This window comes from Boleophthalmus pectinirostris, unplaced genomic scaffold, assembly GCF_026225935.1.
Source record: "Boleophthalmus pectinirostris isolate CB_2022bp ecotype Guang Dong unplaced genomic scaffold, ASM2622593v1 HiC_scaffold_9, whole genome shotgun sequence".
Classification (NCBI taxonomy): domain Eukaryota; kingdom Metazoa; phylum Chordata; class Actinopteri; order Gobiiformes; family Gobiidae; genus Boleophthalmus; species Boleophthalmus pectinirostris.
In genome coordinates, this window is record NW_026571541.1 from 36,659,534 (window position 1) to 36,685,703 (window position 26,170).

General features: G+C 38.9%; 1 protein-coding gene across 1 annotated transcript; it reads left to right on the forward strand.

The window, feature by feature from the left end:
• Positions 1-717: 717 nt before the first annotated feature.
• On the forward strand, positions 718-19,593 carry tbx2b (T-box transcription factor 2b; the record flags this gene model as incomplete). Its single annotated transcript, XM_055166718.1, has 4 exons — positions 718-803; positions 912-1,075; positions 10,701-11,272; positions 17,932-19,593. Coding segments are annotated over 4 exons (1,260 nt in total), but the record flags the coding sequence as incomplete, so codon positions are not given.
• Between the last annotated feature and the right edge of the window lie 6,577 nt (positions 19,594-26,170).

Consider the following 26,170-nt stretch of genomic DNA (forward strand, 5'->3'; position numbering starts at 1 on the left):
CGCCGCGTAGTCTGGCTTTATCGGGCTTTTCCTGCGCCATGGCCCATGTCACTCTCCCCGGAGCTAATTGGCGCTCGTGTTTGGGTCCAGAGGTCGTGGCTGCTGTAAAACTTTACGACCACGCATCGATTAGGAGCGTTTAAAAGGCCTGGACAGACGCTGGGCTGGAGGGGAAAGAAGGGGAGGAGGAGGAGGAGGAGGAGGGGGCAGAGGCAGAGCGGTGTCGCCGACTGCGCGGTGCCACAAGCCGGACACTGCGCAGAGCGAGGCCCGGGGGCGCTGGAGGAAGAAGAAGAAGAGTGGAAAAGTGGAAGCTGGTTCACTCCATCTTCCTTTCTCTCTCTTTCCTTCTCTGCGTCCAGTTCTCTCTCCGTGGGGGGGGGGTTGCCTCTTCCCAAACCGCACGTGAATTATTGATACGCGAGTCATCTGTTCCGGGGATCGCCACAAAGCCCCGCGTGGCCCCCGTGGAGGAAGATTTCGTGGCAGAATTCCTCTCGCGGGGCCTATGAGAATTACGCCCGTCATTATGCCCCGCGATTAATAATTCAAAATTCCCCTTTCCCCACGACTTCTGTGTTAATCCGAGCCAACGCGCCACGCACATTCCCAAATAAGGGCACGCAGGGTTTAAACAAAGCCCGAGTGTGGGCTGCTGTGACCCCGGCGGTGAGATGGCATTTGGTGCACGCCGCGCTAATGTGAAAATATGTGTGTTTCTGGCAGATTACGCAGCTGAAAATCGACAACAACCCGTTCGCCAAAGGATTCAGAGACACGGGGAATGGAAGGAGGGAGAAGAGGTAAATGACGCGCAAAAAACGCACCGTAAATCACCTTCAAATCACGCTTTTTTTTTGGTTATAACTGTGTGTGTGTGTGTGTGTGTGTGGGGTGGTGGTGTTTGGCAGGAAACAGCTGACCATGCCGTCGCTGCGCATGTACGAGGACCAGTGCAAGGACCGGGAGGGCGCGGACTCGGACGCCTCCTCCAGCGAGCCTCCCGCGGGCAGAGACACGAGCCACTCCCCGCTGGGGCCCGGAGGGAGCCCGCTGCGCTTCAGACCCGGCCGAGGTGAGGCACAGTCAAGTCGGTCCGCGGGGTTTTTGGACACCCAGAACAATCACGAGGGGAAGTTTGGGAATTAGACGTGAGAGTTCGTTTAATACAGGAGAGATGATCGTTTTTTAAAGCAAATTTCTGCTCCTAGTCTCTTTATTTATTGTTTAGGAATGATCAAAAAATGATTACAGTGGAAAAAACAATATCTAGGTAAATTAAAATGACTTAAATGAAGAATATTTGACTTTATTTGAGTCGATTCAACTTGAAATCATGATAAAACGTCATCTTAACTTGATTAGATTTTGTTTTTTGCAGTGTAGTACTCAACTTTACTTTTTAAAGCTGATTTTTTTTCCTCTAGTTTCATTATTTATTGTTCAGAAATGGTCAAAAGTGGATACACTGAAATAAAAACAATATCTAGGTAGGTTAAAATGGCTTAAATGAAAAATATTTGACTTTATTGAGTCGATTCAACTTCACAATTGAAATTATCCACGAATGGAATAAGTGTTTTTCAATTTTGTTTCTTGTTTTAAGCTGAAAAAGTTCTTGTTTTGTTATTTTAAGATGTATTTTTATATTTAAGTGCAAAAGGTCTTGTTCCAACAGCAGATCATTTTACTTTTCAGGTGAAATTGACTCAAATCATGATAAAACATCATCTTAACTTACCTAGATTTAGTTTTTTGCAGTGTAGTACTCAGTTATTTTTACTTGAGTAACTTATTAAAGCTGATTTTTTACTCCTAGTTTCATTATTTATTGCTTAGAAATGATCATAAGGTGGTACACTGGGAAAAAAACAATATCTAGGTAAATTAAAATGACTTCAATTAAGAATATTTGACTTTATTTGAGTCGATTCAACTTTACAAGTCAAATTATCCACCAACCGTTTCTTATTTAAGTTGTATTTTCATATTTTAAGTACAAAACGTCTTGTTCCACTGGCAGATCATTTTAGTTTTCAAGTGAAATTTATTCAAATCATGATCAAACGTCATGTTAACTTGACTAGATTTAGTTTTTGCAGTGTAGTACTCAGTTATTTTTACTTGAGTAACTTATTAAAGCTGATTTTTTACTCCTAGTTTCATTATTTATTGTTTAAAAATGATCAAAGGTGGTACACTGAAATAAAAACAATATCAAGGTAAATTAAAATAACTTAAATTTAAAAATATTTGACTTTATTTGAGTCGATTTAACTTCACAAGTCAAATTATCCAACAGTGGAATAAGTTAGAATAAGTTTTTCAATTTTGTTTCTTGTTTTAAGCACAAAAAGTTCTTGTTTTTGTTATTTTAAGATGTATTTTTATATTTAAGTGCAAAAGGTCTTGTTCCAACGGCAGATCATTTTACTTTTCAGGTGAAATTGACTCAAATCATGATAAAACATCATCTTAACTTACCTAGATTTAGTTTTTTGCAGTGTAGTACTCAATTATATTTACTTGAGTAACTATTTAAAGCTGATTTTTTACTCCTGGTTTCATTATTTATTGCTTAGAAATGATCAAAAGTGATACACTGGGAAAAAAACAATATCTAGGTAAATTAAAATGACTTAAATTAAAAATATTTGACTTTATTTGAGTCGATTTAACTTCACAAGTCAAATTATCCAACAGTGGAATTCAAGCAACATTTGATTTTGTTTCTTATTTTAAGTCCAAAAAGTTCCACTTGCAGATCATTTTACTTTTCAAGTGAAATTGACTCAAATCATGATCAAACGTCATCTTAACTTGACTAGATTTAGTTTTTTGCAGTGTAGTACTCAGTTCTATTTACTTGAGTAACTTTTTAAAGATGTTGTACTTTTCTGGCAGTGTACTTTTACTCCTACTTGAGTCATATTTGTACAAAAGTAACAATACGTGTTTTTTTCCCGCTGTGAGTGAGTCTAAAGTGACAAAAGTTTAAATTTGAAATGATTTGAACATTTGTGTTTCTTTAATTCCTCCAAATACGATTTAGGTTTTCAAATTTTTGTGTCTGTCTTTTGAAAACACCTGAAAACACCAGATCTTGAGCTTTATTTACGGTTTTATCCTTCACATTACTTAAACGTCAAATTATAAATCAGATATGACGTCCTGCAGTCTTTATGTTACTCTTACTCGAGTATTTTCCCTCAATTACTTTTTTATTTTTATATCAGATGAGACAATATGAAATGATTTGAACATTTGTGTTTCTTTTTTTCCTTCAAATCTGATTCAGTTTGTCTCATTTTTGTGTTTGTCACCAGAAAACACCAGATTTTGAACTTTATTTACGGTTTTATCCTTCACGTTTCATTCAAGTCAAATTATAAATCAGATTTTATGTCTGGACAGTTTTTTTGTTACTCGACGTGAAAGACAAAACCGTAAATAAAGCTCAAAATCTGGTGTTTTTTTGGTGTTTTCAAAGGACAGACACAAAAATGAGACAAACTAAATCAAATCTGAAGGAATAAAAGAAACACAAATGTTCAAATCGTTTCATTTTGTCTCATAAAAAAGTATTTACGGGAAAATACTCGAGTAAGAGTAACATATTTACTTTACTTACTTTATTTACTGTTTTGTCCTTCACTTTACATTCAAGTTAAATTATAAATCAAATATGACGTCCTGCAGTCTTTACGTTACTTTTACTCGAGTATTTTCCCCAAATACGTTTTTTTTGTGTTAAAAAATGAAATGATTTGAACATTTGTGTTTCCTGCAGCTTCTTCAAAAACAATTTAGTTTGTCTCATTTTTGAAAACGGCAGATTTTGAGCTTGATTTACTGTTGTGTCTTTCACATTACTTAAACGTGAAATTATAAATCAGATTTTATATCTTCACGTAATTTGACGTGAAAGACAAAACAGTAAATAAAGCTCAAAATCTGGTGTTTTCTGATGTTTTCAAAAGGACAGACACAAAAACGAGACAAACTAAATCAAATCTGAATGTTGAAATGTTCAAATCATTTCATATTTTCACTTAAAAAAGTATTTGAGGGAAAATACTCGAGTAAAAGTAACATAAAGACTGCAGGACGTGACATCTGATTTATAATTTGACGTTTAAGTAATGTGAAACAGTAAATAAAGTAAATAAGTAAAGTAAATACGTGATTCTTACTCGAGTATTTTCCACAAATACTTTTTTATGAGACAAAATGAAACGATTTGAACATTTGTGTTTCTTTTATTCCTTCAGATTTGATTTAGTTTGTCTCGTTTTTGTCCCTGTCCACCTGAAAACACAGGATTTTGAGCTTTACTTTATCGTTTTGTCTTATATTCACGTTACTTAAACGTCAAATTCTAAATCAGATTTTACGTCCTGACAGTTTTTATGTTACTCGACGTGAAAGACAAAACCGTAAATAAAGCTCAAAATCTGGTGTTTTTTGGTGTTTTCAAAAAGACAGACACGAAACGAGACAAATGTTCAAATCATTTCATTTTGTCTCATAAAAAAGTATTTGGGGGAAAATACTCGAGTAAGAGTAACGTATTTACTTTACTTATTTACTGTCATGTTTTGTCTTTCACATTACTTTAACGTCAAATTATAAATCAGATGTCACGTCCTGCGGTCTTTACGTTACTCTTACTCGAGTATTTTCCCCATATACTTTTTATTTTAGATCAAATGAGACAATCTGAAACAACTTGAACATTTGTGTTTCTTTAATTTGTCTCATTTTGTGTCTGTCCTTTGAAAAACGCCAGAAAATATAAATTTATTTCATGTTTTATCCTTCACGTTCCTTAAAGGTGAAATTATAAATCAGATATGACGTCCTGTAGTCTTTACGTTACTCTTACTCGAGTATTTTCCCCAAAAACTTTTTTATGAGACAATCTGAAATGATTTGAACATTTGTGTTTCTTTAATTTCTTCAGATTTGATTCAGTTTGTCTTGTTTATGTCCCTGTCCACCTGAAAACACCAGATTTTGAGGTTTATTTACTGCTTTGTCTTTCACGTTACTTAAACGTCAAATTATAAATCAGATTTTACGTCCTGACAGTTTTTACTCCGACTCCAGTGAAATTCCAGATTATAATAAACAGATATTTGAGTAAAAATTGAACGGTGAATCCTCGTAAAACACTGGAGAGAATAATGAACCTGATGAACCAAACTGGGAGAGTACAGCCAAAGATTGTACTGAAGTAAAAGTACTTCAAGTTACAAAATAGTATTACGCATACTTAAGTAATAATCTGTTTATTTATTGTTGCTCTGTCGAAGTGTCGTTGTGTTTTGTGCAACGATAAATCTAAATCTTAAAATATTGTCCAAGAAATGTCTCGAGTAAAAGTAAAAAAAGGATTTGGGCAAAGTACTACTCGAGTAACTTAAAGAGTAACTTGACGTGAAAGACAAAACAATAAATAAAGCTCAAAATCTGGTGTTTTCAAAGGACAGACACCAAAACGAGACAAACTAAATCATTTTTGAAGGAAAAAAAGAAACACAAATGTTCAAATCTTTTCATTTTGTCTCAGAAAAATAGTATTTGGGGGAAAATACTCGAGTAAAAGTAACATAAAGACTACAGGACGTCATATCTGATTTATAATTTGACGTGAATGTAACGTGAAGGATAAAACAGTAAATGAAGTAAGTAAAGTAAATACGTGATTCTTACTCGAGTATTTTCCACAAATACTTTTTTATGAGACAAAATGAAATGATTTGAACATTTGTGTTTCTTTTATTCCTTCAGATTTGATTTAGTTTGTCTCGTTTTTGTCCCTGTCCACCTGAAAACACAGGATTTTCAGCTTTACTTTATCGTTTTGTCTTTCACGTTACTTAAACGTCAAATTATAAATCAGATTTTCTGTCCTGACAGTTTTGACATTATTTGATGTGAAGGACAAAACAATAAATAAAGCTCAAAATCTGGTATTTTTTGGTGTTTTCAAAGGAAGACAGACACGAAAACGCAGAAACAAATGTTCAAATCATTTCAATTTTGTCACATAAAAAAGTATTTGGGGAAAATACTCGAGTAAAAGTAACGTAAAGACTTTACTTATTTACTTTATTTCATGTTTTGACGTTTACATTAATGTGAAACAGTAAATATAAATCAGATATGACGTCCTGTAAAGTCTTTATGTTACTTTTACTCGAGTATTTTCCCCCAAATACTTTTTTATGAGACAAAATGAAACGATTTGAACATTTGTGTTTCTTTTTTTTCCTTCAGATTTGATTTAGTTTGTCTCGTTTTGGTGTCCTGTCCACCTGAAAACACCAGGATTTTGAGCTTTATTTACTGTTTTGTTTTTCTTTCACGTCAAGTTACTTTTTTACTCATATTTTCCCAAATCCTTTTTTTACTCTTACTCGAGACATTTTTGACAATATTTTAAATTTAGATTTATCTCATTGCAAAAACAAAACACAACGAAACGCTTCGACAGAGAAGACAAAAACAAACAGAGATTACTTAAGATGCAGTAATACTATTTTGTAACTTGAAGTACTTTTACTTTAAGAAATCTTTGGTGTACTTCAGTTTGGTTCAATCAGGTTTTATTACTAAATATTGTTTATTTATCATCTGGAACATTTCACGTCAGTAAAAACTGTCAGGACGTAAAATCTGATTTTAATTTGACAGTTTAGGTTAACTTGAAGGACAAAACAGTAAATAAAGCTCAAAACCCGGTATTATCTTGTTTTCAAAGGACAGACACCAAAACGAGTCAAACTAAACCGTTTTTGAAGGAAAAAAAGAAACACAAATGTTCAAATCTTTTCATTTTGTCTCAGAAAAATAGTATTTGGGGGAAAATACTCGAGTAAAAGTAACATAAAGACTACAGGACGTCATATCTGATTTATAATTTGACGTGAATGTAACGTGAAAGACAAAACATGAAATAAGTAAAATGAATACGTTACTCTTACTCGAGTATTTTCCACAAATACTTTTTTATGAGACAGTGTGAAATGATTTGAACATTTGTGTTTCTTTAATTCCTTCAGATTTGATTTAGTTTGTCTCTTTTTGTCCCTGTCCACCTGAAAACACAGGATTTTCAGCTTTATTTTATAGTTTTGTCTTTCACATTACTTAAACGTCAAATTATAAATCAGATTTAAAGGACAAAACAGTAAATAAAGCTCAAAATCTGGTATTTTTTGGTGTTTTCAAAGGACAGACACAAAACGAGACAAACTAAATCGTTTTTGAAGAAGCTGCAGGAAACACAAATGTTCAAATCATGTCAAATTGTCACACAGAAAAGTATTTGCGGAAAATACTCGAGTAAAAGTAACGTAAAGACTGCAGGACGTCATATCTGATTCATAATTTGACGAAATAAAGTAAATAAGTAAAATAAATACGTAAGAAGGTTTTAAATAAGAAACAAAATCCAATGTTACTTGAATTAAGAAAAACTAGGAGTGTCCAAAAATATCAAAATATCGACATATCGTATCGTTTAATGTGATGATCCAGTATCGATATCCTTGTCTTGCTGTGTCGATATATCACCAAGACTATTTTTTGGTTTATTTTACTAAATTATTTTGTTCCAGCTACAGTTTTGTTGCTTGTTTAGTTGAAGGAAACTCGTTTATTCGACACATTTGACATTTTCACAGTTTTGATGATTTAAATGTTTGTGTTTCATATGAACTTTGTGATTTAACAAAGACGTTTAGTGTCACAGATTTAAACTATATTTTTACTGAACCGTATCAAATCGATTTGAAATATATCGTATTGAATCGTAAGCTCACTGTATCGAGATATGTATCGTATCGGCAACTTCTGAATGATCCCCTGGTCCACTCATGATTCACACTAAATATTTTTACATATGTACAAATATATTTCACATTTCATCATAAATTATACTTTTTGTGAAGCTCAAACACTATTTTGAGGTTAGAAAACTGTATTTTTTTCCATCCTTCTTAACAGAGAAGCAAAGTAACTAATATTTGTACCTTAGAAATACAAAACGGTTGTTTATTTTTTGTTGTAATGTCATAAAACCATCAGTATTTAGATCTGCTCATCAATTAATCAGTTAAATATAATATTATATCTGCTTCATTTTGCCTCCACTCTGGAAGTTTGAACATTCTGACGGCATTAGGAGTGTGTAAAAATATCAAAATATCAATATATCGTATTGTTTAATGTGATGATACAGTATCGATATCGTGGGCTGCTGTATCGATATTTCACCAAGAGAATTTATTGGTTTATTTTACTAAATTATTGTGTTACAGCTGCAGTTTTGTTGCTTTTGATGATTAAAATGTTTGTGTTTCATATGAACTTTGCACAAGAAGAAGTGATTTAAAAAGACTTTTAGTGTCACAGACGTGATTTAGACTTTATTTTTATTGAATCGTATTGAATCAATTTGAAATATCGAACTGAAATTTCACTGTATCGAGGAAAGTTGCTTAAATTAAGACAAACACTCTTATTCCACTGGTGGATAATTTGACTTGTCGACTCAAAATCGACTCTAATCAAGTCAAATGTTTTTAATTTAAGACATTTCTCCTGCTCTTTACGCTCTACTCTTTACATCCATTTCAAAAAAACGATTAATTGAGCTTAAAAACATAATTCTAGCTTCGTGTTTTTTTGTTTTTTCCTCTTCGGTGACACAGACGTCCTTCGTTTTGGCCTGGTCCGGTATCGTGACGTCATCTCTCTGCGCGCGCAAATCCATTGTTCGAAAACGTAATTACAAAACCAGTTTTTATGAGCAGAGTAAGTTCCTCTCGTTCTGAACAACGACCGAAATCTCAGGGTGCGGCTGGAAAACGCAAAAGCAAATATCCCAGAGTGGAGCGGACAGGTTGAGTCGTGTAACGAGCGCTTCAAGAGTTTGTGACAGAGGCTCAGGCTGAGCGACGTTAATGCTTTTCTGATACAAATGTTTGAGACAGGATTTAAAAACGTCTCGATATTACAATTAAAACTCGAATTTCAAGACTGAAGAAAAGGCTCGATATGTGATATTAAACTGTTAAACTGAGCCTGTATTTTCCATTAAAGAGTTTCAGACGACATCAGAAACATCTATAAATCCAACTTTATTTAATACAAACGGGGGCAGCTCCACGGTCACACGAGAGGAGCTCGGAGTAGAGCTGCTGCTCCTCCACGTCGAGAGGAGCAGTTGAGGCTCGGGCGTCTGTTCTGATGCCTCCTGGGTGTTTTCCTCTGGAGGTGTTCATGTCCCACCGGGAGGAGGCCCCAGGGACGACCCAGGACACACTGGAGGGACTATGTCTCTGGGCTGGTCTGGGAAAACCTCCGGCTCCTCCTGAAGGAGCAGGAGGAAGTGTCTGGGGTGGAGGAAGTCTGGGAGTCCCTGCTCAGACTGATGCCCCCGCAACCCGGCCCTGGATAAACGGGAGAACATGGATGGATGGATGGATGTGGGCAGCTAAAGTAAATAATAACAGAAATATCGTGATATCGTATCGTCGTGTCTCGATAATATCGTGGGTCGTCACAAAACATCGAATTAAATAGTTATGTGGTTTTTACGTTTTTCTTTGTGATTTCATTGTCGTTTTTAATCTGTAAATCTCTTGGAATTAGTTTGTGTATGAATTTGTGCCGTAAAAATAAACTTGTCTTGCTTTGACTTGGTGCAGCAACAACTAAAAAAACTAAAGTTCATATGAACTTTACACAAGAAGTGATTTAACAAAGACTTTTAGTGTCATAGACATGATTTAGACTTGATTTTTATTGAATCATATCGAACTGAAAGCTCACTGTATCGAGACATGTGATATGATATTAAAATGCATCTGAAGTCATGTTTTTCATGATAAATGCACAGGTCATAATTTAAACATTAAACTAATTGTGTTTCATCCAGTTTTGTTCTCATGAAGGTTTAATCGACCAAAACATTATCTGTAATCACTGATAAATCACCTTATATCGTCCTGTGTTATATCGATATATCGACATGTTCTGATATACTGAAGTGTGACATGTGTCACGTCGATGCTGAGCCCTGATCAGGGCTGTAGTGGGCGTGGAATATAATGTGACATATAAAAAAAAAATTATATATATATATATATATATATATATATATATATATATATATATATATATATATATATATATATATATATATATATATATATATATTTAAAATAGCTACAATTTGAATGTCAAAGCGGATGTTATCATGTTGTTTCCTCGTCAAAAACAAAAGCTGGTGTTTTGTTTCATTCTCATGTTTGTGTGACGCTTTATTATTAATCTGTCCACATCTCCAAAGCTCAAAGTGCTCGTTTTCGGGTTAACTGCTCCTTTTACTTTTTGTTCAGTACAGTCGTACAGTGTAGTAATTCCAGGGCTTAAATTACACAAATGATTTTAGTGAATTGTATTGTATGTTTAAAAACACAGCAGAGTGAGTTTTGTTGTACCACATGACATCACAAAGTGGAACAGTGTTTTACCATTTCATGTTAAATATGAAGGATTTAAACACAGAAATAGTGAAATAAAACACAACTCCAGGTCTGTTTGTGACGAGGAAACGACATTAAATCTTTAGAATCTTTAAATCTTCTTTGTTCTAACTCGTGTCTTTTTCTCTTTTGTTGTTGCAGATGAGAAAACGTGCACGGACAGCGAGCACGAGCTGGACCCGCACGAGGACGCCTGCCCCGGCTCCACCAGCCCGGGAGCGCAGCCCGTGTCCCCGTACAGCTCCCGGTGCGAGGACCCGCTCCGGGACCGACCCCCGGAGAAGAAGGAGCACGGCCTGTTCGGCGTCCGAGCCCTGGAGAAGGACAAAGCCGAGCGACGCAAGGACCCGGACGCGTTACCCAAAGACTCTGACTCTTCCGGAGGCATCAGCGCCACCAAAGACGCCTTCTCCCCGCTCATGGTGCAGACGGAGAGTTCGCACTTCAGTCCGGGACATTTACAAAGCCTGGCTCTCTCCGGTCTCCACGGGCAACAGTTCTTTAACCCGCTGAGCACCGGGTCGCCGCTGCTCTTCCACCCGTCGCAGTTCGCCATGGGGCCGGCGGGCGCGTTCTCCGCCATGGGCATGAGTCACCTGTTGGCGTCGGTGAGCGGGGCGGGCGCCCTGGAGAACGGGAGTCTGTCCAGCCAATCGGCGGCCGGAGGCGGGGCTTTTCCTTTCCACCTGTCGCAGCACATGCTCGCCTCACAGGTGAGAGTCAGCGCCGCGACGCCGCACACACACCTGGAAACACACAGGGTTATACAAAACTTTATCATATAAGGTTTATAAATCTGTGTCGTTCGTTTTTCAAAATAAAACCAAAAATAAGAAAATGAAAAAACAACTATTTTATTCATTATTTGTCTCCAAAAAATGAAAAAAAAAAAAAACAGATAATGATTAGTTTTTTTCAGCTTTCGATTTTGTGTTTAAATGAAAAATGGAAAAAACAGAACCAGGACTAAACCAGGTCTTAAACCGTTTTCAGTCCCGGTCTCAGTCCCGGTCTGGTCCCAGCCTCAATCACGATCTCAGTCCTAGTCTCAGTCCCAATCTCAATCCTGGTCCTGTTCCCAGTCTCAGTCCCGGTCTGGTTCCAGTCTGGTCCCGGTCTCAGTCCCAATCTCAATCCTGGTCCTGGTCTCAGTCCCGGTCTGGTCCTGGTCTCAGTCCCTGTTCTGTTCCCAGCCTCAGTCCTGGTCTCAGTCCTGGTCTGTTCACAGTCTCAGTCCCGGTCTGGTCCAGGTTTTGTCCTGGTCTGGTCCCAGCCTCAATCACAGTCTCAGTCCCAATATCAGTCCTGGTCCTGGTCCCGGTCTCAATCCTGGTCTAAGTCCCGGTCTCAGTCCCAGACCTGTTTTAGTCCTGGTTCAGTCCGTTATCCAAAATCGAAAACTGAAAAAAACAAATCATTATCTGTTTTTTCATTTTGGTTTTGGAGACAAATAATGAAGAAAATCGTTGTTTTTTCTTTTTCTCATTTTTGGTTTTATTTTGAAAAACGAATGAACGAACGACACACAGATTTTTATAACACGTGTCATGTTTATAATCACCGTTTTTTAAATGATCAGTGTTGATTTTGTCGACTAAAAGATGAGATCAGATTTTCCAGTCGATATTTTCACGCACTAAACACAATAATCGTTCTTTCAAATAACAAAACATTGTACTTTTCTACTTTTCACTTGAGCAAAGCTGGAAAATATCAAATAACATTCACTCACGTCACTGTAATTGAGTCGTTTTTATGAGTAATTTGTCATTTTTTTTGTAGTTTCTGCTGTGAAATATAAATCATTTTACTTTTACTCAGGTACATTTTGACCCAAGTATTAAATATTCATCAAATATTTTAAGAGAAATATCCACAAACGTTTGTCCCGATGATTTCTATAAGTGATAAAGTCCATTTTCTTGCTGTTTTAATCCGACGGGACACAGGGAGGTGCAGGGAGTCGGGCTTTTCAGAGCATTTTTGTTGTTTTTTCTTCATTTTCTGTGCATTTTTGTTGCTTTGCGTAGAGATATTGCTGATATTTACGTCTTGTTTTTACGGCTAAAGTCCATTTTTAGTTGTGTGTAAGTTGTTTTTGACGTAATATTTGAATCCAGTTCAGACCAACGTTGTCAAAAGTCCCAAAAATCACACTGTAACCAAAACTAAAACTGGTATCAAAACGAAACACTCACTGTCAAACCAAGAGTGTTTTTATTCATCATCGGGTCTCGAGTTTGAAGTTTTAGTATCGTGACAACAGAAATTTTGCAGATAAATAGAGACACGTTCAGATAAACCCGGAAAACACTGAAGACTTGTCGGTTTTTCGATAAAATCTGTGAACGTTAGAACAAAATTTTATACGAGGAAGGAACCGACGTGTCAGAAAACAGAAAGCAGAGGGTTTTTTTCATCTCGTTTCTTATTGGCTTTTCTTTTTTTGAAACCTTAATGAAACAAGGACTAAACCAGGACTAAACCAGGACTAAACTACCAGGGCTAAACCAGGACTAAACCAGGACTAAACCAGGACTAAACCAGGCTAAACCAGGACTAAACCAGGACTAAACCAGGACTAAACCAGGACTAAACCAGGACTAAACCAGGACTAAACCAGGGCTAAACCAGGACTAAACCAGGACTAAACCAGGACTAAACCAGGGCTAAACCAGGACTAAACCAGGAGTAAACCAGGACTAAACCAGGACTAAACCAGGACTAAACCAGGGCTAAACCAGGACTAAACCAGGAGTAAACCAGGACTAAACCAGGACTAAACCAGGACTAAACCAGGCTAAACCAGACTAAACCAGGACTAAACCAGGGCTAAACCAGGGGGCTAAACCAGGACTAAACCAGGACTAAACCAGGACTAAACCAGGGCTAAACGAGGACTAAACCAGGACTAAACCAGGACTAAACTAAGACTAAAGCAGGACTAAACTACCAGGAAAAAACTACCAGGACTAAAGGGTGGAAACCATACCGAAGCTTTATGATGTAAATGGGACTAAAGTAGGACTAAACCAGGACTAGAACCAGGTCTAAACCAGGACTAAAGCACAACTAAACTACCAGGACTAAAGGGTGGAAACTATACTGAAGCTTTATGATATAAATTGGACTAAACCAGGACTAAAACAGGACTAAACCAGGACTAAACAAGGACTAAACCAGGACTATCCCGAGGCTAAACCAGAGCTAAACCAGGACTAAACTAGGACTAAACAACGAGGACTAAACCAGGTCTAAACCAGGACTAAACCGAGGACTAAACAACGAGGACTAAACCAGAACTAAACCAGGACTAAACTACCAGGACAAAAGGATGGAAACCGTACCAAAGCTTTGTGATGTAAATGAGACTAAAATAGGACTAAATCCAGACTAAACCAGGATTAAACCAGGACTAAACCAGGAGGAGTAAAGGGCAGAAACCGCACCAAAGCTTTATGATGTAAATGGAACTAAACCAGGACTAAACCAGAACTAAACAACCAGGACTAAGGGGCTGAAACTGTACCAAAGCTTTATGATGTAAATGAGACCAAACCAGGACTAAATCCAGACTAAATTAGGACTAAACAATCAGGAATAAAACTACCAGGATTAAAGGGTGAAAACCGTCACAGAGCTTTATGACGTAAATGGGAGTAAACCAGGACTAAAACAGGACTAAACCAGGACTAAACTACATGGACTAAAGGGTTGAGACCGTACCGAATCTTTATGATGTAAACAGGACTAAACAAGGACTAAACCAGGACTAAACCAGGACCAAACTACATGGACTAAAGGGTTGAGACTGTACCGAATCTTTATGATGTAAACAGGACTAAACAAGGACTAAACCAGGACTAAACCAGGACCAAACTACATGGACTAAAGGGTTAAAACTGTACCAAAGCTTAAAGACTAAATCAGGACTAAACCAGGACTAAACCAGGACTAAAGAGTTGAAACTTTACTGAAGCTTTATGATGTAAACGGGACTGAACCGGGACTGAACCAGGACTAAACCAGGACTGAACCAGGACTAAACCAGGACTAAACCAGGACTAAAGAGTTGAAACTTTACTGAAGCTTTATGATGTAAACGGGACTGAACCGGGACTGAACCAGGACTAAACCAGGACTAAACCATGACCGAAAATCAGAATCATTCACATTTGTATTAGACGTACAGTAAGTGAGTCGTTAGAAATTGTACTTTTCTAGCCGCATACTTATACTTCAGTAACATTACTCTGAAGTACTGTTCCTCTCCTTCTTTTAGACACGGGCCTTGAAACTTTGAAATATTTTACTCCAGATCTGGTCCAACTTTCTCAACCTGCTCCATAAATAAAGACGAAGTTTTTTTTGTCATTTTAAACATTTCTGGAACACGACGATAATCCGACGGTCAAGGACATGATGCTGAAATGGATTTTATCGAAATGATCAGGGAAAACGTTTGTGGATTTTCCTTTTGGAGAGATAAAAACGAAATAAAATGGCTTCTGGTCGGTCGGAGAAAGGGACACGTCGTTCTGCTGTCTATTAAAAACAAAACAAAACAGTACAATTCATCGTCGTCCAATCGAGACTTTTCTGGCTAAAATCGCAAAACCCTCCTCAGTAAACTCATAAATATTGCTTTGAATTTTCTCAAAAACACTGAAATTATGTTACGGTTCTAACAAAATGTTTTTAAATCTGCGTAAAGTTGACGTCTACTATTTTATTGTCTCACTCACTCGTAAAAAAAAAAGAACTAAAAACCAAAATATTTCATCTTTTGAACACAAAAAAAATCCTCAAAATATCACGTACTGATACTTTGCATGGGGGTACTGCGTGTATGTCTATGGAAGTGTGTTCAGCGGTTGCCATGGTGACACAACGCACACGTCGCACTGCAAATTTCTCTGATCTGGCCAAGATTTAAAAACTTATATCAGGTTATTTTTTGTCTTTGTTTTCAAATTTATTATCAACTTACTCATTCTGAGATGTATTGATTTCTAGTCTAGAGGTTGTTTATTTTAAGAAAAGTTGCTGCGTGGACTGATAATTTCACGTCTTTTAACTCATTTTCTGATAGATTTAAGTGTTTAGAGCTTAAGTTTTGGTCAAGCTTTTTGCGAAACACAGTTCAATATGTTTTTAGAGTGTCTGAAAGCGAAAGACAAAATGCAAAAGTGATTTAAAGAGCGCGTTTTCAGGAGCCTGTGATCAGGCCGAGTGTTCGTGGATCTGTTTAAGAGTTTGATTTTCAACACAAAGATGAGAGGGACTAATTCTAGCTCTTTTAGGGTGACCAGACGTTCCTCTTTACCCGGGACAGTCCCAGTTTTGAGCCTGTGTCCCCTGTCCCAATAGATTTATACAAAACCACTGATTTGTCCCAGTTTTATGCAAGAAATGTCACAGTTGTCCCGATTTTGGACCAATCTGATCCCTGCAAACAGTAAAGAGAGACATAAATTCCGATTTGTTTAGGTAAAATACAAAAAAATCAGCTTTAAAAACGACCAAAACACAAAGAAAACGTGACTATACTGACTCACATGTTCTTCATGAATGGTCTCTGCGGAATAATTTACCTTAATTACACTTTCGTTTTACAATTTTATTATCACAAACCACCAAAACACCAGGGAAGTCTCACACCCACATCTACATCCACATGGCAAAGCTCCTGGTTTGTTTGTTTTTTTTGTTTATTTGCTGGTTGATAAAATTTGCATCCACGCACGTCAGATCAAGAAATATTCATGTCCACACGACAACGGAGCAATGAGTGAAAACAATGTAATAAATGTGCCACACCTGTATGTGGCGCTGTTAACAATGATAATAATATTTAATAATGCAGATCTCATCACCGGTTTTTTAAACTTTAAGGTAATTTAGTCCATTTTAGGTGTATCCCACAAATATCACCGTTTTGTTTTGCAAAAGTTAAACATAAGTTTTCATTTTTAGCCATAAGATTTGGATGAGAATTATTAGAATAACTTGGTCTCAAAATCCGACAGTTTAATTACTCGTGTGCGGTTTTGGTTCCTGATCCGTGTGCTTAATCTGCGGTGCGTGTTTTTAGTGTTAGCAGTGTATCTCGGTTCTTGGGTGATGGGAGCGGCTCAGGGGGCTACACCTGTCACATTTCGGTAACGGCCTTACAATCCGCGGAGGCCAGTGTCAGGGCTACGACGTCATCGTTTTTCAAAAGCTGCGGTTTGTTTGTCCACATGACAACACAACACCAGTGTTTTCAGATTTCACTCTGGAACCCGTTCTCAAAAAACACAATTTTTGCCCACCAAAAACACCGCCTCTGTGCCAATGAAAGACCAAAACTAATACAAACTTCACCGTTTCACCAAAAAACGTTGTTGTGTGGACAAGTCCTAAGTTTTTTATCTTAAAATTCGAGCTTGTGACTGTCATGTTGTGTTAGCCAGATTGCGTTAAAATAAAGATCAGATTAAAGGGCCCATCTCATGCAAAATCAAGTTTTCAGAGCTTTCTACCTTCTAAGAGTGATGTGTGGGCCTTTTATTTGTCACCGAAGTGGTTTTTAGATTGATTCGTTTTGGGTTTTTTTTACAAATTGCAGCGTATTTCTGCCACCCTCCCACGTGACAACGAACTAAAGCTGCTACAACGATGATGCATTTGACGTAGCAGAAAGAGCTTCACACCCGCCCCTCTCCCCGCTCCACCGCCTCCGCCCCACCTCCACTCCGCATCGACTGATCACACCTAAACAAAAGCGACAGCAGAAGCTCATTGTTCTACACTGCAGTGAACACGATATAATAAGTTTATCTACTAGTGTTTATTAAAACTTTACCAATCAGTAATGTTCAGCTGATGTGGACGTGGTGCTTGAGCTTCGTGCTCCTCAAAGTCCTCGTCCGATTCCGGGTCCAACACATGCGGCTGAACGCGCTGTATCACCATGATGAATAAAAGTTTATTCCTGCCACTATCAGGTCGCACGTCTGTCTCCCCCTCCCTCCCTGAGACGGCGGAGGAAGGGCGGCTCACTCAGAGCCTACGTCACGTTTGGAGGGTGGAGCCTGTGCTTTCTCAGGACGGGCGGGGGGAGGAGCAATAGTTGGTCTTTCATAGTTCCTGGTCTGTGACTGTCTCCAAGAAATCAGTAAAATTTAATAACTATTGTTTAATGGATGTTCCAAAACTCAAATTGTGCTTGTTTATGTGCAGAGGATAAATGTGAAAAGAGTTATTTTACATAAGATGGGACCTTTAAAGTTGAGTTAGGGTTGAACTCAACTTTGAAATGTTTGCTTCTGTTTTTTGTCTTGATAAACTGACTTACACCTTCTTCCTTTCTCTCTTTCTGTCTCCTCAGGGCCTGCACATGCCTCCGTTCGGCGGGCTCTTTCCGTACCCGTACACGTACATGGCGGCGGCGGCGGCAGCTGCTTCCGCCTCGGCCCTCCCCGGCTCCAGCTCCAACAGCCCGCTCTCCAGAAACCCGTTCATCGCCTCCACCCGGCCCCGGCTCCGGTTCAACCCGTACCAGCTCCCGGTGTCCCTGCCCCAGAGCTCCGGCGCCTCCCTGCTCTCCTCCGGCCTCCTGCCCGCCGCGGACTGCTCCAAATCGGGCAGCAGGGAGTCCAGCCCCCCCCCTGAGATCCTCCACAAGGTCTGCTCGAGCGGGAGAGCCAGCGCGTCGCCCAAAAGCTCCGTGAAAGACAGTGTGAACGAGCTCCAGAGCATACAGAGACTGGTGAGCGGGTTGGAGGGCCAGCGAGACTCCTCCCCCTCCGCAGAACCCCCAAACTGATACGAAAAAAACAAAAAAACAAAACAAACGCAAATGGACAAGAACTTTAACCGGTTTGGAAAAATCACAGCACCAGAACCACCACCAGGGGGCGCGGGTCGTGTTGTTTGGCACATCGGACGGATACGGGCGCTCACTCGGCTCGGAAGATTTTCAAGAAACTGCGACTCAAATCCAACTTTTTTTTTGTGGAAATTTGGACAAAAAAACTGACAATTTGTGGACAAAACGTAAAACGACGAATTTAGTGATCTAAAACAAGAATTTAAAGGCGCTACACCTGGTTTTTCCCGACGGATTTGAGCAAAATTTGAAGTCAAAATAAGAAATCAGAAATCGTTTCATTGCCCGAGAATCTGGAAGTGCGCCGTTTGCATGCTAGTTTGACTGTCCCCACCTCTGAAAGCTGCGAAAAGCGCTCAGAAACTCGTCGCGGCGAGTCATCAGGACGCCCAGAACGCGTGACGTAAGTGAGGAGTAACGTTAAAAAGTCGACAGTAAAAATCAGATGCAGCGCCTTTAAATCGAACGATTCGAAGAAAAGAAACAAAACGTTTTTTTGGTGGACATCTTGAGAGCTTTTCTGGTGCGAAAAAAACGATCAGACTGTGCGGAAACTTGAAGAATTTGCAGCAAAAAAAAAAAAAAAGCAGCAGAAATTTCACTTTTCAAAAACCCGCTGCGACGAAACAAAACATTCTTCTTCGCCGGTTTCGAAAATGGCGAAACTCGGTGACGCTTTTATCATTTCACGTCGATAACTATTTATGTAATTAAAACGAAGAAATCTGTACATAAGCTTAGATCCAAAAATATCCAATTGGTATTAATTTATTCAAAACTGTATAATATTGTGTAAATAATGTTGCTTTCACTTTCACTTTCTCTTTTCTCCCATTTGACCTGTTCCTGTACGATACTGACGCTTCGGCCGCTTGTGTAGGGTTTTGGTTTTTGAAGACGCCATTTCGGAATCTGCATTTGAAAATTTGAAAACTTTTTAATTTGAAAAAACACACCTCAGGTTTTGTCACTCCAGGAAGTCTCCACACATTTCTCCAACATGGCGCCGCATTCATATCTATTCATACGTATATTTAAAAAAAAAAGAAGGTATCTTGTTTATGCTGGTTGTCCGGGTAACTTTACTTTTTTTTTTTTTTTTTTTTTTTTGATTTTTTTTGTCTCACAATTTCAATAAAAAATCATTGTGCTGAAAAAATATACCATCGTCCAGACTGTTATTTATTTAAAACTACAAACATCAATTTAAAAAACAGTTGCCACGTTTAGAGAAGAGCTTTAATTCAGAATAAGAATAATTTAATTCCGCTTTAAAAAGACCATGTAAACACTTAATTCCTAATGAAAATGATTATTCGGAATTAAAGTTAATTGTGCAGTAAGTGGGTGGTTTATTCCCATTTTAAAGCCAAATTAATTTATTCCTCGATCATCTAAACGTTTATTTTTCTTAATAATAATAATTCTGAGACGATCCAGTTCCACCAGTCCTGACTTCGGACTTTCATCCACGTCTCTTTGGATTTGCGAGCGGGATGCGGGAGTGGGCTGACTCAGGGACTGAACCAGGACTGAATCAGGACTAAACCAGGACTAAACCAGGAGTAAACCGTTTTCAGTCCTGGTCTCAGTCCCAGTCTCAATCACGGTCTGGTCCTGGTCTCAGTCCCGGTCTCAGTCATGGTCTGGTGCTGGTCTGGTCCCTGTCTCAGTCCTGGTCTCAGTCCTGGTCTCAGTCCCAGTCTCAATCACGGTCTGGTCTGGTCCTGGTCTGGTCCCTGGTCTCAGTCCTGGTCTCAGTCCCAGTCTCAATCATGGCCTGGTCCTGGTCTCAGTCCTGGTCTCAATCACGGTCTGGTCCTGGTCTGGTCCCTGGTCTCAGTCCTGGTCTGGTTCTGGTCCCAGACCTGTTTTAGTCCTGGTTCAGTCCAGCATCACAGTTTAAGTCACCAAAACACGGCCGTTATCCATTTTTTCCATTTTTCATTTAAACACAAAATCGCAAAATTAAAAAACAAATCGTTATCAGTTTTTTCATTTTGGTTTTGGAGACAAATAATGAAGAAAATTGTTGTTTTTTCGTTTTCTTATTTTTGGTTTTATTTTGAAAAACGCATGAACGAATGACACACGGATTGATCTGCAGTCACCTCTGTCAAATTCTGGACGCACCGGGTCGTCTCAGTCGAGTCAGACGGATCTGGACGAGACCTGGAGATTCAGTCGACGTTGGGACGAGTTTGTGGAAGGAGGAGCTGATGAAAATGCCTGACGTGAAAACTTCTGTGTGCAAAGACGCTCACCGTATAATCACCATCATGATAAAAGAACAAAAAGTCTTATTCCATTTGCAGTGAAATTTACTCAAATCATGATGAAACTTTCTTAATTCAAGTCATCTTAACTTGACTAGATTTTGTTTTTTGCGGAGTATTTAGGCTGAGCTCTTCTCTCAAACTGAAAAAAACCCACTCTGTTCTACCTTGTGATGTCATACAGGAAGTGCTCCACTGTGTTTTTAAACTCCACACACCTTCACTCGAATCATCTGGATCATTTCAGCCCCGGAATTTCCCGTCTCTATTGAACTAAAGCTAAACGGAGCTCGGCAAAGGAGAAATGTTAATTTGTCAGCTGGACAGAAATTGTTTTCTACCAAAATAAAATGCAAGTTGACAAATTGGAATTTCTCCTTTTCTACCTGGACGACAGAGGGATTTTACACACGTCTTCATGACATCACAAGGTGGAACAGAGCATTTAGAGTTCTGGAAATGTAAACAGACTCATAATAAAGATTTACTCAAGCATGTAAAAGAAACAAAACACAACTCCAGCTCTGTTTTTGAGGATTTAACAACATTAGAACACGACTTAAACCTCACAAGAGTCCATTTTGTGTAACATAGAACCTTTAAAAATGTCTCTATAAACCCTGCATATAGATTTTAATTTTATTTTATTTTATTTTTGTATATTGATCATATATAAGCTGCCATATTGGACATATTTATAATTTATATTTTTAAGTTTACAGTGTAATAATTGGATGGTTGTCAGTCAAACACACAGTTTTATGGAACCTATGGAATTTATTTTGTATTTTATGAGTTACAAGAAATCGTAAAACTGTAAATTATTATTATTATTATCATTATAAGTAGTATTATTTTTTAATTTTTTATTTCTGACCCCAGTTTCCAGACTCTGTGGGACTTGGGCGCCTCCTGTTGGTCGGACGTTTCTCTCTCGCAGGTTTTTTGAATGTGGTTTGGTGGATTTGATTATAAATAGAAGTGGACATTTCATAATATTGACCATAAAACATATTAGTAAAAATTTGGTTTGGGTCTCTGGTTTTGATTTGCATTAGCCACCGTTAGCAGAGAGGCTAACGGTTCCTACTGCCGCCAATGGGCCTGGGCTTAGCATTTTAGCATTTTAGGGTTTATAGCATTTTAAAGCATTTGCCTAAGTTCATTTCTTTTTATTTAAAGCTACAACATGTCAGGCTGTGTTCACGCTTTACCACATACGAATTGGGACTAAACTTGGATCCTCCACCAATCTTTAAAGAGACACTATGGAACTTTTCCTGGGGAGAGTTTGCCGAGCTCATGTCCACGAAGACCTTTTTCAGAACAACCAGAAGTGTCTCGTTGTAGGTTTGTGGAACTTCCAATTAATGTTTTTCTGTGTCAAAATGTGTGTGTAAATGTGTGTCGTCTTCTCCAGCAGCTTCGTAAATCTGTCCCATCACCAAATCTTCAACCAACAAACTCCACAAAGGATAAACATTCTAACATGAACAATTTGTCCACAACGATCAAGAGAAGAAAGACGAAAATCTTAAAGGAAACAACGACGACGCGAACTAAAATAATGTTACGGTCGTGAATAAAACAGAAGGAACTTGTTCGCTTAGACTGATTCTGGAATTAAAATAAAAAATCTATTTCATGATGTCGATATTTAGCCTGATTCATCAGACAGTTTCACTTCGTAGAAACCGTGTGACCTCGCAGCATTAAGATTCGTTCGCTCGGCGGTAGATGGGTGCTGTCGTTTAGTCGTTTTTTATTTGATCGTGACGTATGTAATGCGTGAACTGGTATAATAAGCTTTTCCCAAATCCAGTAGAAAGAAGGACAATAACATCTTTCCCCTTGATAAAATTCACCAAACGTTCTCTTTGTTCCGGCTTTAAATCCTCGATCTCGGGAACACAGAATGTATGGCTTTTCTCTGATTGGCTGGTTCCTGAACTCGCACTTCTGGAGTTTTTGCGAACCGTCTAATGTATCCTGATTCCTGACCTAGTCGCTGGAGAGAAATGAAATTGAGCGGAAGCACTAGGTGGCGCCAGTCTGATTAGTCGCATAAACAGAGAGATTTGTGCAGTTCGAATGCGAGACATCTCCAGGACACCATCCATCCATTTCTTCCTCTTATCCGGGGTCGAGTCATGGGGGCATCGGTCTAAGCAAAGACTCCCAGACGTCTTTCAACCACCCTGGACACTTCTTCCAAGGCGTTCCCAGGCAAACCCAGAGACTTAGGCTACGTTCAGACTGCAGGGCTTAACGCTCAATTCCGATTTTTTTGTGAAATCTGATGTTTTTTCGAGGTCGTTCACATTTCCAATTAAATGTGACTTGTATGTGACTCCAGTGTGAACATTAAACGGCCCGAAAAGTGTCCCACATGTGACACTGGAGACACGACGACGTCAACCGCAGCGAGCGTCTCTGTGTTTACAGGAAGTTGTCCAAACATGGACGCAGCATCGAGCACCTGGAGATTTTAAAGTTCCTCTCGTACCGGAGCCAGAACATGAACAACTTACTTGTTTTAAGGAGGAGATTGAGAAGGAGAAGGACGAGGTTTTTGGTCGTGGTGTTTTGTGGGACAGCGGCAGCGACGTCCGTTGAAAGGAACATGTGGATGTGGAGACGGAGCCAAGAGTGGTGAGAGGTGATGTGCTTCACTTCAGTCACACAGAGTTCATTAACAATTTTCGCCTACTTCAGTGCAGAATAGTGACGTTTGTGTCTTGTTGATAACGTGTAGGTGGATGAATGCACTTTGGCCGTTCAGACTGAAGTCACATGTCAAAAGATCAGATACGTATCGGTTTCAGGAGCACATATCCAAGTGTCCTGGGTCACATTTGAAAAAATCTGATCTGTGTTGTTCAGACTGACATTAAAAGATCAGATACAGGAACATAGGGGCCAAAAAATCGGATCTGGGTCACTTCAGGCTGCAGTCTGAACGCAGCTATAGTCCCTCCAGCGGCTCTACTCCGAGCTCCTCCCGTGTGACTGAGCTCCTCACTCTATCTCTAAGGGAGCGCCCAGACACCCTGCGCAGGAAACTCATTTCAGCCGCTTGTATCCGCGATCTCGTCCTTTCGGTCATTACCCAAAGTTCCACAGGTGTGTGTGAAGAAAAAAAGGGTAGAGCGCTTCACTGCGTCTTAAAAGAGTAAAAAACATAACAGTACAGTTGCTCTACGAGGGTTAAAACAGTGATCTTTGAACAGAAAATTACTCTTACTGGAAACTGTAAGAATGGGTAAAGTACAAACCCGAGGCACTTCGACTGAATATATTAAAAGTCCTTTATTACATGAAGGGATGCCAACGTGTTTCGACCATCTTGGAATTGGATTGAGCGGTAAATCCAGAGCTTTTACCTGTTGGCTCAGCTCCCTCTTCACCACAACAGAATTGCATAACATAATCTTAGTTTTGCTCAGTGTGTCATTAATGCTCGTCGTTGTTTCCTTTAAGTTTTGGTCTTTCGTCTCTTGATAGTTGTGGATAAATTGTTCATGTTAGAATGTTTATCCTTTGTGGAGCTTGGTTGAAGATTTGGTGATGAGGCAGATTTATGACGACACACATTTACACACACATTTACACACACATTTACACAGAAAACCATTAACCGGAAGTTCCACAAACCTACAGCGGGACACTTCCGGTCGTTGTGAAAAAGATCTAAAGCTTTGGTGATAAAGTTACACACTTAGATATTTTTCTGATGAAGGCTTTTTTTGCCGAAACGTTTTTTTTTGAAAATAAAAAAGCTTTTGGACATCGGCCATCTGAGTTTGCTATGCATTTTTTCACTCTTGTCATTTGCACCTCTACAAGAATTTTGGCGTGCGTTTTCTGTTTCTTTTGATGAAACTTAATCTACCTCCATGGAGACAAGCAAATGGTCAGAAAATATGTACAAAAATATGTCGATTTGAGTTTTTTTCAAGTTTTTTGGATAGTAAAAACACTCCTAGTTGAGTAATATTTGTATTGAAGTGACAGTATTCTTACTTGAGTAAACTGTGTCTGAGTCTAAAGTGACAAAAACTTTACTTGGACTCATTTTTCTGTTTTATTTTTGTGTCCGTCCTTTGAAAACACCAAATTTTGTGACTTATTTAATGTCTAGTCCTTCAAATTACCTTCACTTCAAATTCTAAATAAGATGTTACGTCCAGACTCTTTAAGTTTAAGCACTAATTTCTGCTTTTACTTGATCAGTTTTAGTTTGAAGTAACATTTTAAAGTAGTCTTCCTCCTCCCGAGTCTGTTCGTGAAGGCAGATCCGATGCTCTGAGGTCAAACTGGCGCATGGACACACACGGAGAGGGAATGGGGCAGGGCAGATTACGGGTGCCACATACTTGACAGCTTTTCGCCGCAGATATTGGAACGATCCCGGGCCCGTCCCTGCCGCTCGGCTTCGGTGTCGGGGCGGCTGCACATACATTGGCACGGGGCTATAGTCAGCAGTATATCCGTTAGCATTGTGTGCCTTGTATTTTTAGCGCACGACTCTGATGGTTTATTTTTAGCCCAAAGCTGATTTCCTCTGGAGCCTTCCGTCCTGAAACACCCTCCGAGAAAAAAACAAAAAAAGAAAAACAGAGAATGGATTTTTTACAGTGAGTTTCTTAACCGCGGCAAGTGTTTCTTAAGATATAATGTTTGGTTTTGTGTTGTTTTAAGGCTGATATTACACAAAATTGACTCTTGTGAGGTTTAAATCTGGAGTTGTTTGAGTAATTTCGCATTATTAGTCTGTCAACGTCTCCAAAACTCAAAAAAATAAAAAAAAATAAAAAGCTCTGTTTGCGTTCGTTTTCAAGTGAACAGCTCCTTTTACCAGAGCTGGGACTTGGAAATCACAACTTGGACTCGAGTCAACTTGGACTTGAGTCACTATTTTTAGGACTTGGGACTTGACTTGATAAAATGGACAAAGACTTGGGACTTGACATGGACTTGAAGGTCAATGACTTGGGACTTGACTTGGACTTGAAGGTCAATGACTTGGGACTTGACTTGGACTTGAAGGTCAGTGACTCGGGACTTGACTTGGACTTGAAGGTCAGTGACTTGGGACTTGACTTGGAATTGAAGGTCAATGACTTGGGACTTGACTTGGACTTGAAGGTCAGTGACTTGGGACTTGACTTGGACTTCAAGGTCAATGACTTGGGACTTGACTTGGACTTGAAGGTCAATGACTTGGGACTTGACTTGGACTTGAAGCTCAATGACTTGGGACTTGACTTGGACTTGAAGGTCAGTGGCTCGGGACTTGACTTGGACTTGAAGGTCAATGACTTGGGACTTGACTTGGACTTGAAGGGCAATGACTTGGGACTTGACTTGGACTTGAAGGTCAATGACTTGGGACTTGACTTGGACTTGAAGGTCAATGACTTGGGACTTGACTTGGACTTGAAGGTCAGTGACTCAGGACT